Source organism: Phoxinus phoxinus (genome assembly GCF_949152265.1).
Source record: "Phoxinus phoxinus genome assembly, chromosome: 24".
In the NCBI taxonomy this organism is placed as follows: domain Eukaryota; kingdom Metazoa; phylum Chordata; class Actinopteri; order Cypriniformes; family Leuciscidae; genus Phoxinus; species Phoxinus phoxinus.
Window position 1 is genome coordinate 24,412,284 of NC_136899.1, and position 16,283 is coordinate 24,428,566.

The following is a 16,283-nucleotide window of genomic DNA, read 5'->3' on the forward strand; positions in this document are numbered from 1 at the left end:
CAGCCCTTGGTCCAATCAAAACAGACACGCTGGGCAACCCAGGCATGATAACATCCAATCAGATTTCGCCTTAAGCGGAATGGGCGTTGCCTTGCGAGTTGGGAAATACAATTGTTGTTGGTAGTAGGTCCAGTTTTGAAGTAGGTGAAGTGAACGATTCGTAGGGGAACTTAGGAAAGTTTCTGAACAAATAACACACATTTAAACAAACCAATGGAAAACAACGGAACAGACGAAAAGGGTGTTAAATATTATCGCTTGTCAGAGGTGGAGGAACGGAACTCTTTTAAAAGCACATGGATTATCATTCATAATAAAGTGTACGACGTCACAAAGTTTCTCGAGGAGGTGAGTTTTTAAAATAGAGAGTCAAATGTTCTGTTTGGTGCCAAACACAAGGCTAACATTTCCATTATGGCATTGTTTGGGAATGTTGTAATGCATGCATTACGTGTATTGCATTGTATAAACATAGATCCGTTGAATTGGAATTGTGTAATGCATAATATAAATAAAATATATGTGCATTACAATGCATAATGTTAATAAATGGATGCAATGAAAAAGTCAGCTCAAAACGTCCAGTACAAAAGTTTACACCGCTTAAAGTGAGTACTGAATGGAGTGACCTTTTCCAAGTGCTCTCAATAGATTTAATTACAATAGTTGCCAAATGTGTTTGGTGTGAAATTGGCATTAGTGCAGTAACTAATATATCTCGCTAAACAATCAAATGCACTGTTATTTGCTTTTGGTGGTCAGATTTGTATGCAGAAAAGCTGTAGTTGCACCACACTCTAACTTGCTGTAATTTATCAGATAACCACTCTAACATTTCACATCTTTCCCTATTTTCTATTTCTATCATTATCTAGATCTAGAGAACCACCTATTCTAAAAAAAAAAATGTTCTCATGCTAGGTCTAAAAGTGCACATAAGGATAGAGGTCGCCCGATAATGGATTTGACCGATAATGATACTAGGTTTGCCCATACTGGCCGATAAGGATTTATCAACCAATAGTTTTTAAAATAGATACTGAATGAAAAGAAACATAACACATAAACTAGTGCAGAACTTTATAACTAAAATTAAAAAAACAGCACTGAACCATGAAACTTTAAAAAAAATAAAAATATTAATTTTACCTTGATCATTCATGTCAGTTCATAGTGCATTATGTTAAAAGAAAAAACTTAAAAATGTATTAGTCAATTTTGAAATTAATTAACAATGACCTATACTTGTATTAACCTTAGTTAATGTAACAATTAGAATCTTATTGTAAAGTGTTAGCATTTCATATAAATCCAAACAGTCATGCTTATAGATGGCCATCTTTAAATATCTACACAAAGGCCATATCATTTAAATTAGACATGTATACTCTCACTTTATTTGCTTCACTTGAACACTTGATGATTATCTAATCAAAATAACAAAATATGTATTACAGTGACGGGAAAAAAAATCCTAAATAAAAGTTTGTGTTTACATAATATATGTGTGTGCATTGTGTATAATTATTTTGTATAGATAAATACACACACATGCATATATATTTAAGACATTTTTTTATTTATATATAAAATAGTTATATTTATATATAATATAAAAATATATATGCAGTATATACATGCATATATTTCTCAAATATATACTTGCATGTGTGTATTTATATATACAAAATAATTATACACAATACACACACATATTATGTAAACACAAACTTTTATTTTGGATTCGATTAGGTTTACAGCCCTATCGGCTGCATGACGATACCGTTTGCTTTATGTCACTGCATAACGAATGCATAAAAGCGATCAGCTGGATAAAAACTAATGCAAATAGATGGTAACACTTGCGTGTGTCACACTGCTGTTCTCCACTAATGCAGCATCTAGTCAACAAATGAATTACTTTATAATGATATGAAAACATGAAATGTAGTATACACTGTTTCATTGTCTGTTTTAAATCTGTATCTGAAATGCCTGCTCAGTTTAAACACTCCATGAGGCGTCAGTTTTCATTTCACCTCTAGAGGTCGCACTCGTTAATCTGCAAAAACTATCAATCGGTCGACCCCTTATCGAATGGATGCATGACTCTTGTGCACTGATGACACTTAAATCAACTGATAACTTTCTAGGGAACCATTTTAAAAGAGCAAACAAGTTCAAAAGGGATTTCTAGGGCTTTGTTTTGGAGTTTGATCTGGATGATCTGATGTATTTGCTGATGTCCACAGCACCCCGGAGGAGAGGAGGTGCTGCGAGAGCAAGCGGGTGGAGACGCCACCGAGAGCTTCGAAGACGTCGGCCACTCGACGGATGCACGCGAGATGGCCACTTCTATGCTCATAGGAGAACTGCATCCAGTGAGTCCACCAGACATCAGGACTATTGTTGAGCATTAGTGTGAAGAAGACCTTGTGTGCTTTCTGTCATTTCTGCTTTTGTGAATACTCTATTTCCAGAAATATTAAAAAAAGTAGTTCAATATTGAAATATTTTAATAATTTCTTATCAAAAGTAAATCAAGAAAAACTGAAAGGCTAGATAATCCCACAGCAGATCTCAGATTTTTTAAAGTAAATGAAATCGAGGCTTTGAGGGATAGACACGCATCTCTTCAGTGGGTTGTACTGTTAATTCAATGTGTTTTTGTATTGTTCTGCTGACGAAACACTGCAAAAAATATCTTTCCAAGAGATTTCAGTAAACAAAAAACTCCTGACAATATGAGCTGTGGAGCTTTTTACAGCGGATGCCATTGAAAAATTGGTAAGTTTATCCCTCACAGCCTTGATGGTGCAGCTCTGAATGAGGTTATATGGAAGCTTGTTTCTGCCACAGAATAAATAAATAAAAATTAAAAGGTAACTGCGACTTTTTTATCTCACAACACTTTTATTCTCAGTATTCTGAGATATAAACTTTATAGATCTTTTTTCTCAGAATTACACGTTTATATCTCGCAATTCTGAGATAAAAAGTCAGACTTACAACATAAACTCGAAATTCTGAGATAAAAAGTCAGACTTATGAGAAACTAACAATTCAAAGTCAGACTTAGATTTAAACATGCATTTCTGAGATAAAAAGTCAGACTTATGAGACAAACAAACATTTCAAAGTCAGACTTAGACATAAACTCGGAATTCTGAGATAAAAAGTCAGACTTATGAGAAACTAACAATTCAAAGTCAGACTTAGATATAAACATGCATTTCTGAGATAAAAAGTCAGACTTATGAGACAAACAAACATTTCAAAGTCAGACTTAGACATAAACTCGGAATTCTGAGATAAAAAGTCAGACTTATGAGACAAACAAACATTTCAAAGTCAGACTTAGACATAAACTTGCAAATCTAAGATAAAAAGTCAGACTTATGAGACAAACAAACATTTCAAAGTCAGACTTAGACATAAACTTGCAAATCTGAGATAAAAAGTCAGACTTATGAGACAAACAAACATTTCAAAGTCAGACTTAGACATAAACTTTCAAATCTGAGATAAAAAGTCAGACTTATGAGACAAACAAACATTTCAAAGTCAGACTTAGACATAAACTTGCAAATCTAAGATAAAAAGTCAGACTTATGAGACAAACAAACATTTCAAAGTCAGACTTAGACATAAACTTGCAAATCTAAGATAAAAAGTCAGACTTATGAGACAAACAAACATTTCAAAGTCAGACTTAGACATAAACTTGCAAATCTAAGATAAAAAGTCAGACTTATGAGACAAACAAACATTTCAAAGTCAGACTTAGACATAAACTTGCAAATCTAAGATAAAAAGTCAGACTTATGAGACAAACAAACATCTCAAAGTCAGGCTTAGACATAAACTCGGAATTCTGAGATAAAAAGTCAGACTTATAAGATACAAACTCGCAATTATGAGATAAAAAGTCAGACTTATGAGAAACTAACAATTCAAAGTCAGACTTAGATATAAACATGCATTTCTGAGATAAAAAGTCAGACTTATGAGACAAACAAACATTTCAAAGTCAGACTTAGACATAAACTCGGAATTCTGAGATAAAAAGTCAGACTTATGAGAAACTAACAATTCAAAGTCAGACTTAGATATAAACATGCATTTCTGAGATAAAAAGTCAGACTTATGAGACAAACAAACATTTCAAAGTCAGACTTAGACATAAACTCGGAATTCTGAGATAAAAAGTCAGACTTATGAGACAAACAAACATTTCAAAGTCAGACTTAGACATAAACTTGCAAATCTAAGATAAAAAGTCAGACTTATGAGACAAACAAACATTTCAAAGTCAGACTTAGACATAAACTTGCAAATCTGAGATAAAAAGTCAGACTTATGAGACAAACAAACATTTCAAAGTCAGACTTAGACATAAACTTTCAAATCTGAGATAAAAAGTCAGACTTATGAGACAAACAAACATTTCAAAGTCAGACTTAGACATAAACTTGCAAATCTAAGATAAAAAGTCAGACTTATGAGACAAACAAACATTTCAAAGTCAGACTTAGACATAAACTTGCAAATCTAAGATAAAAAGTCAGACTTATGAGACAAACAAACATCTCAAAGTCAGGCTTAGACATAAACTCGGAATTCTGAGATAAAAAGTCAGACTTATAAGATACAAACTCGCAATTATGAGATAAAAAGTCAGACTTATGAGAAACTAACAATTCAAAGTCAGACTTAGATATAAACATGCATTTCTGAGATAAAAAGTCAGACTTATGAGACAAACAAACATTTCAAAGTCAGACTTAGACATAAACTCGGAATTCTGAGATAAAAAGTCAGACTTATGAGAAACTAACAATTCAAAGTCAGACTTAGATATAAACATGCATTTCTGAGATAAAAAGTCAGACTTATGAGACAAACAAACATTTCAAAGTCAGACTTAGACATAAACTCGGAATTCTGAGATAAAAAGTCAGACTTATAAGATACAAACTCGCAATTATGAGATAAAAAGTCAGACTTATGAGACAAACAAACATTTCAAAGTCAGACTTAGACATAAACTTGCAAATCTAAGATAAAAAGTCAGACTTATGAGACAAACAAACATTTCAAAGTCAGACTTAGACATAAACTTGCAAATCTGAGATAAAAAGTCAGACTTATGAGACAAACAAACATTTCAAAGTCAGACTTAGACATAAACTTTCAAATCTGAGATAAAAAGTCAGACTTATGAGACAAACAAACATTTCAAAGTCAGACTTAGACATAAACTTGCAAATCTAAGATAAAAAGTCAGACTTATGAGACAAACAAACATTTCAAAGTCAGACTTAGACATAAACTTGCAAATCTAAGATAAAAAGTCAGACTTATGAGACAAACAAACATCTCAAAGTCAGGCTTAGACATAAACTCGGAATTCTGAGATAAAAAGTCAGACTTATAAGATACAAACTCGCAATTATGAGATAAAAAGTCAGACTTATGAGACAAACAAACATTTCAAAGTCAGACTTAGACATAAACTTGCAAATCTGAGATAAAAAGTCAGACTTATGAGACAAACAAACATTTCAAAGTCAGACTTAGACATAAACTTGCAAATCTGAGATAAAAAGTCAGACTTATGAGACAAACAAACAATTCAAAGTCAGACTTTATATTAAAAGATTATATCTCACAATTCGGATAAAAAAGGTCATAATTGCGACTTGCGAGACACAAACTTTCAATTTTGAGAAAAAGTCACAATTATCTTTTAAATTTTTTTTATTCTGCGTCGGATACAAGCTTCGATTTAGCTCTTGAGGGCTGTCATTTTAAACTGTACCCTGCATGTTTTTTCAAAGTCTGTTTTGCATCTGTTGCTTTGCAACCATCAGCAGCACTGGCAGTCTGGCACACAAAGACATGAATAATCATTAATGATTTATAGTTTCAGTGAAGGGATTGCATCACACCAATAGATGCCAATTGTAAACTATGCGATTTACAAATATGTATAAATATCCAAAAATACAACCAAAGTCACAAACTTCCCAATCCCCCTGAGATATTTGGGAATGTTCCATGAAAAGTCTGTTGATTCATAGTTGTATCTAACGAAATCTGAGATGTTTTCATAGACCTCCCGGGGCTTGAGATACTATCAATAACCTGGAATCCAGTTTTATTCCTCTTGACGGACCGGTAATGCTGCTGGATTCAGCCAAAGATACTATCAGGGAGGAATGGAGCGGAGTTGTGCACCTTGCAGAAATTCATTTTAAATTCGAATTGGATGTGAGATAGCAAACTGCATGCAGAATTGTAATTACATTTTAAAGAAGAAGAATTTAAAAGAATTACATTTATAGAACTGTGGTGAGGTATTTTGATTCATAATAACAAATAATTTTCAGCTTTGATCACAGGAAAACAATCACAAATTTAAAACATTCAAATAGAAAACAGTTGTTTTACATTGTAATATATTTCACAATATTTACTGTATTTTTGATCAAATTATTGCAGCCTTAGAGCAAAAGAGACTTCTTTAAAAAAAAACATTAACAAAATCTTACCAACATATTTGAACAGTAGAATGTCATTTGAAAAATTATATGAATTATATGGTTTTACATGTCAGGACATAGTAAAAAATATGATCTGGTCATTGGCAAATAGGGTAAATACAACCTCAGATGAACAACAACACTTGACATATTACAGTGTGTCATTGTTTAACAAAAACTAGGCCACAATGGAGAAGCCATCATGTGTGACAAACCAAGTACACACTTACTGCTTTCATAGGAATGAAGAGGTTTAGTATCAGTCAGGCTCTGCTAATCAAACGTCTTTGGTTAATTGATCATCAGCAAGCGTGACCAACTCTATAAAAGCAGAAGTTTCGTCAGTTTGCTGGTCTGAAGCATTCAGGTGTGTGTAACACAATACCAAGGAGGAAAGACATCAGCAGTGATCTTAGAGAAGCAACTGTTCCTGCCCATCAATCTGGGAAGAGTTACAAGGTATTTTCCAATCGAACTGAAGTCCATCATACAGTGAGGAAGATTATTCACAAGTGGAAAACTGTCCATTCACCCTGAGGTCAGACTGTGCAATGCTCAGAGAAACTGCAAGAAACCCGAGAGCTGCATCTCAGACTCGACAGGCCTCAGAGAGATGTTACATGTTAATGTTCATGTACAATTAGAAAGAGACGGGACTGGTATGGCATGTTTGGAAGGGTTGCCAGGAGAAAGCTTCTTCTCTCTGAAAAGAACATGGCAGCACGGCTTAGCTTTGAACCATAGACAGTATATAAGATGGACACAGCGACCCCATAGATTTCAACAGAGAAAAGTGAAGCCCATTAGAAGCATCACTTCCTGATGGCCAGGCAAACTGCGCAGGCTCACACTGAGCTTGGTGACGTAGATGTGACGTGAGTCTTCTAGTCGCTGTGCCGAGAGAAATCTGAATCATTCCCTTCCGAATCTCGCACAGACGGAGAGCGTGAGCATTAGCTGTCCATGAGCTAGCAGCAGGAGCAACTTTATCACTCTCTATGGGCTTCTCCCTTGACTCCACGTCCCCCCGATTGCCTGCGAGCTTCTCCGCCGGTCTATACGGTAATTTCTCGACTGTACGACAGAGAGTCGCGTGGTTATGATGCAATCGTTAGCCTATTTTTACAAAAACTGCTTCTACGGGGCCATAACGTAAGATACAAAGTAATGGAGCCTTTTATACATTGTCGTGTTTCTTTAGAAATAAATAATAGACAAATGGAGTCTTTGGACGCCTCAGATGTAAAGTTATTTGCTGTCAAAGTGACGCCAATATGAATGGGAGTCAATGGGATGCTAACAGCCGGTGATGTTCTGCTACAATGGTGGCCCGGGGGGGGCTTCAGTTTCCGGCGGGGGGATTACCCCCTTGGTTTGAACAGTTGCTTCTGAACAAACCTCAAGACTTCTGGAACAATGTCCATTGAACAGACGAGACCAAAGTGGAGATGTTTGGCCATAATGCACAGAAAACTAAACTCAGAATATCAGCACAAACGCCTCATAGCAGCTGTCCAGCACTGGCGGAGGGCTGAGGATTGTTTTGCAGTCACAGGACCCGGCACCTTCAGTCAGAGTCAAACACAAACTCAGAAGACAAATGTGAAGCCGATCTGTCCGACAGCTGAAGCTCGGCTGAAACCAGGACAGTTATCCGAAGCACACCAGCAAATTTACACCAGAATGTCTGAAATAGAGAAGAATCACGGTGTTGCACCGGCCCAGTCAAAGTCCAGACCTCAACTCGACGGGAATATTGCGACAATACCTTAAAGATCCCATATTGTACACCTTTCTGAAGTTTTATTTTAGGTTTTGATGTCCTTAAGAATATATATTTGCGGTATAAGTACCAAAACTGCCAAGAACAGGTCGATTTTGGCCGGTCTACTTAATATTCATGAGCCTCTCTTCTGATTGGCCTGTTGTTTTCTGAGTGACCCACCATTGGTGGGGATGGTGACTGAAGGTGGTGACTGAGTAGTTCTGGCATTGTGGATTGACTGTTTTAAAACTTATATTGTAGTGTCATAGCCGCTAGACCTCTGTTATCGTGGAAAAAGCCAGGAAATTTCAGTTTTGACAATATGAGACCTATAAGAGAACTGTGATGCTCTCAAACCTCAATGAACTGAAGCATAATTCCTCCACAACAATGTGAGAGACTTATAAATACTAGATGCCGCTGAAAACTCCATACAGCACCTTTAAGAATATATATTTACGGTATAAGTAGTGCCAAAAAACATCTCAATATATATATTCACAGCTCCTTTCTCAGGTCGATTTTGGCCGGTCTACTTAATATTCATGAGCCTCTCTTCTGATTGGCCTGTTGTTTTCTGAGTGACCCACCATTGGTGGGGATGGTGACTGAAGGCGGTGACTGAGTAGTTCTGGCATTGTGGATTGACTGTTTTAAAACTTATATGGTAGTGTCATAGCCGCTAGTCTTCTGTTATCATGGAAAAAGCCAGGACATTTCAGTTTTGACAATATTGGACCTTTAAGAGAACTGGGATGCTCTCAAACCTCAATGAACTGAAGCATAATTCCTCCACAACGATGTGAGAGACTTATAAAGTCAAACAGAAAATGCTTATTGCTGCTAAAGGTCGTTCTACAAGCAATTAAATCATAAGATGTACTTAGTTTATCACACACGGCTTCTCCATTTTGGCTGTTTTTTATTTTATTTGTTTTTTTTAAATCACGGTGTAACATGTCATGTGTCGTTGTTTATCTGAGGTTGTATTTACCTAATGTTAAGACCTATTTAATGCTAATTAATTTTGCTTTGTCAATTAAATGCGAAAAAACTGTATATTTGTTAATCATGCCTCTCCTCTGCTTTCCTCTCAGGATGACCGGGACAAGATTGCCAAACCACCCGTACGTAAAGCATTCTTCAGATCATATTTTCTCTCCGTGTTCCTGGTTTTAACATACAAACACAGCACTGCCTTTCACTGTTTTTGTCTCACATTTGGTAGAACCACCTAAAAATGCATTTGGTTTTCTGTTTAACAGGAATCGCTTGTAACAACCGTACAAGAAACAACAAGGTACGTTTACATTTATGCGCAAACATGCCTAATGCTGCGTTCACACCAAACGCGAATAGAGCGTCAAATTTGTGTCTATCGCGTCTAGTTTGACGCTTGAACATTTTGAATGCATTCGCGCGTCCAAAGACGAAATTGACGTGCATCCGAGGCGAAACCTACTGCATGTGGGAGGGGCAAGAAAGGCCGCGAAATTTTTAAATACTACTGTTATTGTGTCACGAAATGTAGTTTTAAGAGTTGTTCAGTCGAGAATGTAGTTGTTTAAAGCTCAAATCTGTGGTTCATTTATAAAGATAGCGCCTATTTAAAAATTTTGATCTGACGTTTCGGAGTTGTGAGCTCAGCGCTCATGTAACCCGCCAGGAACAGCCCTTGGCTAGTCCTCCTGACGTTTGCCGCTGGTAAACGAGAAATGTTTAATTTCACAATCTATAGCTTCGGTTATATTATATGAAACATATAAGTTAAAATGCATGAATGTCAAACGACTTCTTTAATTATGTGAGTTTTTCTTCAGCTCATTCAGAAATGTATGACTGCAAGTGTTAGTTAACATATAGCTGAACAATGTCATTCCTTCTTTCATGTGGGCATTTAGTCATATTACAAAATAATTTATTGAGGCCAAACATATAAAATAATTTATTGAGGCCAAACATATAAAATAAGTTATTGAGGCCAAACATATAAAATAAGTTATTGAGGCCAAACATATAAAATAAGTTATTGAGGCCAAACATATAAAATAAGTTATTGAGGCCAAACATTTAAAATGACATTATAAACTGAAAAGCGGGCCTGCCCCTGTTTATCACGTCACTTCACCATGTGACAGCAGGAAGCAGGCTCCTGATTGGTTAACGCGGCGCAAATTGACGCCAAAGTTAAAAAAATTCTACTGCGCCGCGCTAAACGCCTCATTCGCGCCCCAGGACCTCCAGGCGCGCGTAAACACGTCTTTACATTGACTTAACATTGAAATCACTCACGCCAGACGCTCTATTCGCGTTTGGTGTGAACGCAGCAGAATATCTGAGGGTTTAGATATTTCTAAGAAATCCAGATTTCTCGTTACACACCACAGCTTTTTTTCCTTGTATAAGGGATCATGTTCTTCTGAGTCCATTGTCCAAGTCCATTTCACTTTCCATTGTAGTTCAGAAACAGCAAGTATCCGGTTAATAATTCAAGCTAATTACCAAGTGCTTTGTTCCTAATCTTCTGTTTCATCTCTTGTTCCAGCTGGTGGTCAAACTGGTTGATTCCTGCGGTCGCCGCGGTGATTGTCACGTTCATGTACCGTATTTACACCGCAGAGGAGGCATGATGGGATGCCTTTCTCACACGAGCGCTCAGATGAAACTACAGTACCCATAATCCATTTCAGGTTTAACCATTACCATAAAGATTCTACAAATGAAGGCAACTTTTGTGTTCGTTTCAATGTTTGTTGTCAAGTTTATCCCTTGAGATTTAATTCCTGATATGCAGATGTGTTTTATGATAAATTAAAGTATATTTTAGATCTACTTTGAGCATTATAAATATGTACGCTAAAGATGAAGTTTTGGTTGTCTAATTGTTATTCTGTTGTGTAAAACTGTGTATACCATTATTCAGTTGAAATATCCACTCTGCAATATACTGAAAATTACCACATACGTAAACACAACGGTTTGTTCCTCAAATAAATCATTTAATTTCACTTGAAATGCATAATTTTCACATCCTACTTGAACCAGGGAGAAATTATACTAATTGTTTAAATCTAAAAAAAATGTATGAATAAAATGCAAGATGATATTGTTAATTAACATCAGGTAACTATGTAATCGTTAACATGCCAATTGTGACAGATTCAAGATGAATTATTATTAGCAGCTGATAAACATATTAAGCTCCAAAATCAAAAGTGAAAAAAAAGATGCTAGATTTTCCATAAATAAAATGAAGATTATTACGATTTTTTGAATTGTGACATTATTTTTATGACAATCAAGTATATGTTTTGCCGAGTTCTCAACCTCAATTTTTATTTTGCATTACAATAATGTTAATTTGTCTTGAAAATAATGTTGCAATGCAAAAACAGTCTTTGTTTGTTTTATGCAAAACAGAATCTAGTATTTCTCTTTTGATTTTGTGGAGAAATATGAAGCTAAACTGTTCAGAATGTGATTGTACACAGGCTAACCAAAAGATGTCATTATGTGCTTAATTAAGGTAAGTGCTTTAGTCAGTCAGCTAGAAGTCTCCACATCTTTAGTGAAGAGCAACACTGGTATAATTATGTTTTAGCAGTTACATGTCGATGTGCCAGTGTACCACCATGAACGGTGCTTATACATTCCCCTTTTTTTTTTTTTTTTTTTTTTTTTACAAACTGAATGTAATATACTTGTATATGATAACAAGAGATTCAAGCCACTTTCCGACAGAAATGTTGATCCAGATGTTTGCAGATGTTCATTGCTCCTGCCACACTAACGCTGATGTGAGAGAATCACACACTGTAACCTGTGACTCAAATTCAGCTTTATTGTGTCCCAATAAACAAAGAAACTGCTTGTGTGACTCGCTGTAAACTCATTTCAGTAAAAAGTCATCCTTATGCATTTGTATACGGGGTTTTCACGGTGATGCAACAGAAGAGCCATTCAGCCAACAGTTAAAGATCCTTTCTTTACTAAGAACTGAATGACATTTGAATAAACTAAAGAACATTTTGTTCTTCCATGGATGTTAAAGTTTTTAATGGAACCATGGATGCCAATAAACAACCTTTATTATTAAGAGTATAAAGTGGCCCAAATTTGAACGCTTGCGGTAAGACGGAACATGAATTGTGATACCATATCTAACCAAGTAACATTTATGATTAAAAATATATACACTTTCCAAGCGAAAATGTTAGTGAGCACTCTTAGAAGAAAAGGTTCTATATAGAACCTTAAAAGGTTCTATAGGCGCTTCGTATTTGGAACCCCTAAAAGGTTCTACACAGAACCCTTTTTAAGGGTTCAATCAAAAGGGGTTCATTTAGGGGTTCATTCATTAATTTTGTTTTGTCAAATAATAGCCTAAAGAACCTTTGTGCCAAAAGGGTTGTTTCTTGTCATTATAGAACCTTTTTAGCATAAAAGGTTCTTTGGAGTTGAGTAAAGAACCCTATGGTTCTATATAGAACCCCTATGAACCCTTTTTTTCTAAGAGTGTAGAACCTTTTAGGGGTTCCAAATACGTAGTGCCTATAGAACCTTTTAAGGTTCTATATAGAACCTTTTCTTCTAAGAATGAGGGTTTGGAAATCAATGGATATTGACACTTTCTAGTTACTTCATACAAGCATTACAAATAAACGTGAGACCTGTTAGTGCAAAGTCATCTAAACATGACCGTTTAAGTCAGTTCTGAGAGAAGGTATAGCAGCATTTAAGCATAGATATCTGAATTGATAGTTTGTTATCTAATCTAAATGACATTCAGAAGTGTGAAATAGTTCATGTTTCGAGGTTTAGTATCAGGAAATGTTACAACACTGACATCTGCTGGAGATCAGAGCTGCTACATCACTGGAGAGACATGGCAAAGTCCCTTTATATTCTATAGTCATGAAAAATAGCTTTAAATGGAGAGCCATCATATGTTCTCATAGTAGAACACAGGTAACAGTTAAATATAAATGATAATAATAGCTGTCATCTCATTTAGCTCTTTATCATCAGTGTCTACAATTATCTGGGTTAAAATGTCATTTTAGCGTGGCAGGTCATCTCTCACATCAGTGTGACATACGGGTAAATTAAAAGTCTGACATTTTTACTTGAATATTTCAACTTGTAATCGCATCTGAACGGCTTTTGGACTACGTTACACCATATATTTGCTCATTACATGTAAATATGTAAATAAACAAGGCCATTTTAGATCAAGTGTCCACTCATGTTGTAGCTGGTCATTAATGGTGTTGTAACTTCCCAGTGTGTTTGTTTAGTCTGATAACAGCATGTTTTGAAGCTCTCACTGACCTGTGGTCATTAGCAGCCAAAGTAAAGCTGCTGTACTGACACACACACACACACTGGATGGACACGTTGTGGTGTGGTTATGCTTCTGCTGGTTACATCTGAAGCCTGTTTCCCAGTTCTATAAGTGTTCTCTCTAGAAGAGGGAACGAGTACTGCGTCGAAGAACGCTACGGGAAAGATATTTCTTTGTCGAGATTGAAGCCTAAAATTAATCCTTAATTTTGTAATAATGTAAAACGCTTTTCTGAAGCATACAACCTAGGCGGAGCAATACAGCTCACCCATTGGCTGCTCTGCCAGAAAAGCACAGCCTATGCGAGGCCAGGACGCTGACCAATGAGGGCGCTCCGCGCCCTTCTGCGTCACCTCCCGCCCAAACAGGCGTGGCCTAGGCCTATAAATACGAGCATAGCTGTCTAACACGCCGATTTTCGTCAATGAAGCGACGCAGCGCGGACACGCACGGCCATGAGACGCAGTACTCGTTCCCTCTTCTAGAGAGAACCGAGGTTACGTTAGTAACCGAGTACGTTCTCTTACGTAGAGTTCTCTCGTACTGCGTCGAAGAACGCTACGGGAACCCCATGTAAAACGCCGTGCGTGCTCTTGGACCGACACAGACACCTAAGGGCGCGCGCGCCCTGGTATACAAGTGCCTACCCCAAGAAGTATAGGGAGAGCGGCTAAATTAGCATCATCCCTTTATAGTAGTGCCTCTTAAGGCATAACAGCATATATATGTAAATATAGATATATATGAGGGGTAATAGCATGCTCATGGGACACATTGTCAGTGAGTGATGCTTAAACATTGAAGTGACCTGGGCCGCAGCGCGGGGCAGGAAACACTTATACATAGTCTTCTAGACCGAGAGCAGTTTAGCCTGCAACGCAGGAACCTCTAGGTTATAGAACCTAATAAATGTAGACGGGGAGGCCCAGCCTGCCGCCATACAGATATCTTGTAACGAGATTCCGCTATACCAAGCCCATGAAGAGGCCATGCCTCTCGTGGAATGTGCTCTGATGCCCAAAGGGCATTCCAAACCTCTAGATGCGTAGGCTAGCGCAATGGCGTCCACTACCCATCGAGACAGACTCTGTTTCGTCGCGGCTCGCCCCTTGGAGCGTCCGCTGAACGAAACAAAGAGCTGCTCCGTCTGTCGAAAAACAGCGGAGCGGGACACGTAAGCTCTTAATGCCCTGACCGGGCAAAGGGAGCTATTTCCGTCCTCTGAGGCCGGCAGGGCCGACAGGGAGATGACCTGAGCCCTGAACGGTGTGTTGAGGGACTTAGGCACGTACCCATGCTTCGGTTTCAATACGACTACAGAGTCGTTTGGCCCGAACTCCATACAAGAAGCTCTCACTGAGAGCGCTTGCAAGTCTCCCACACGCTTCACTGAAGCGAGAGCCAAAAGAAACACGGTCTTGAAAGACAGGTGTTTCATGTCAACTGAGTGAATAGGCTCGAAAGGGGCCCCTTTCATAGCGTTCAACACTGTAGAAAGGTCCCAAACGGGGACTGAGGGGGGGCCTTGGAGGGTTTAACCTCCTGGCGCCTCTAAGGAAGCGGACCACCAGGTCGTTCCTGCCTAGTGAACGGCCAAGCGTTGGATTAACGAACGCTGATATGGCAGCCACATAGACTTTGAGCGTGGATGGGGTTCTTCCCTTATCCAATAGCTCTTGCAAGAAGGAGAGAATCTCCGGTTCTCCACACTGAAGTGGTGACAGACCTTGATCTGAACACCATCCAGAGAACACCGACCATTTGGAAGCGTAGAGCCGTCTAGTAGACGGAGCCCTAGCTTGCTCGATCGTGTCTAACACTCCTCTTGGGAGGTTAGCGGGTACCCGTTTATGGCCCATACGTGTAGGGACCAAAGCTCGGGGTGAGGATGCAGAATCGCGCCCTTGGCCTGTGAGAGGAGGTCTCTCCTCACTGGAATCGGCCACGGGGCAGTACTTTTCAGTCGCATCAAAGCTGGGAACCAGGTCTGATTCGTCCAGTATGGAGCAACCAGTAGTACTGAGCATCCGCTCTCCTTGATACGCTCCAGCACTTGAGGCAGGAGTGAGACAGGAGGAAAAGCATAGAGCGGACGGCGGGGCCAGACTCTGGCCAGCGCGTTCGTGCTCTTCGAAAAGAATTCTGGGCAGTGAGCGTTTTCCTGGTTTGCAAACAGGTCTATTTCCGCTCTGCCGAACCTTTTCCACAGCAGACGCACTGTCTGTGTGTGTAGGGACCACTCTCCCGTAGGAACATTGTTCCGTGAGAGTCTGTCCGGGCCTACGTTCAAGTGGCCTGGCACGTGTATTGCTCTTAACGAGCGCAGGTTGTGCTGGGCCCACACCAGTATGCGTTCCGCTAACCTGAATAGGTTTCGGGACCTCAGGCCACCCTGGTGGTTTATGTAGGCTACTACCGACACGTTGTCCGAGCGGACCAGGACGTGGTGTCCTTTTATCCGGGGACAGAAGCGCCTCAGCGCAAAGTCCACCGCCATCATTTCCAGGCAGTTTATGTGCGGTAGTTTGGCTCGCTCTGCCCATTGGTCAAAGAGCGGTCTGCCGTCGAGCAGTGCTCCCCAGCCTGAGGTGGACGCGTCCGTGGACACCACCTTCAGGCTCGAGGAAGT

General features: G+C 38.5%; 1 protein-coding gene across 1 annotated transcript; it reads left to right on the plus strand.

Moving 5' to 3' along the window:
- Positions 1–79: 79 nt before the first annotated feature.
- Positions 80–12,187, plus strand: cyb5a (cytochrome b5 type A (microsomal)). The gene is made up of 5 exons (XM_079602443.1): positions 80–348; positions 2,253–2,381; positions 9,408–9,437; positions 9,576–9,610; positions 10,856–12,187. Exons 1-5 carry the CDS (start codon positions 214–216, stop codon positions 10,938–10,940), a joined length of 414 nt encoding a protein of 137 aa, XP_079458569.1. The 5' UTR covers positions 80–213; the 3' UTR covers positions 10,941–12,187.
- The last annotated feature ends 4,096 nt before the right edge of the window (positions 12,188–16,283 follow it).

Excerpts from the sequence above, each read along its gene's own strand:
- cyb5a (XM_079602443.1), top strand. The coding sequence starts at position 214 with ATGGAAAACAACGGAACAGACGAAAAGGGTGTTAAATATTATCGCTTG. Across the intron at positions 9,438-9,575 it reads ACAAGATTGCCAAACCACCC|GAATCGCTTGTAACAACCGT; the intron begins GTACGTAAAGCA and ends TCTGTTTAACAG. Across the intron at positions 9,611-10,855 it reads ACCGTACAAGAAACAACAAG|CTGGTGGTCAAACTGGTTGA; the intron begins GTACGTTTACAT and ends CTCTTGTTCCAG.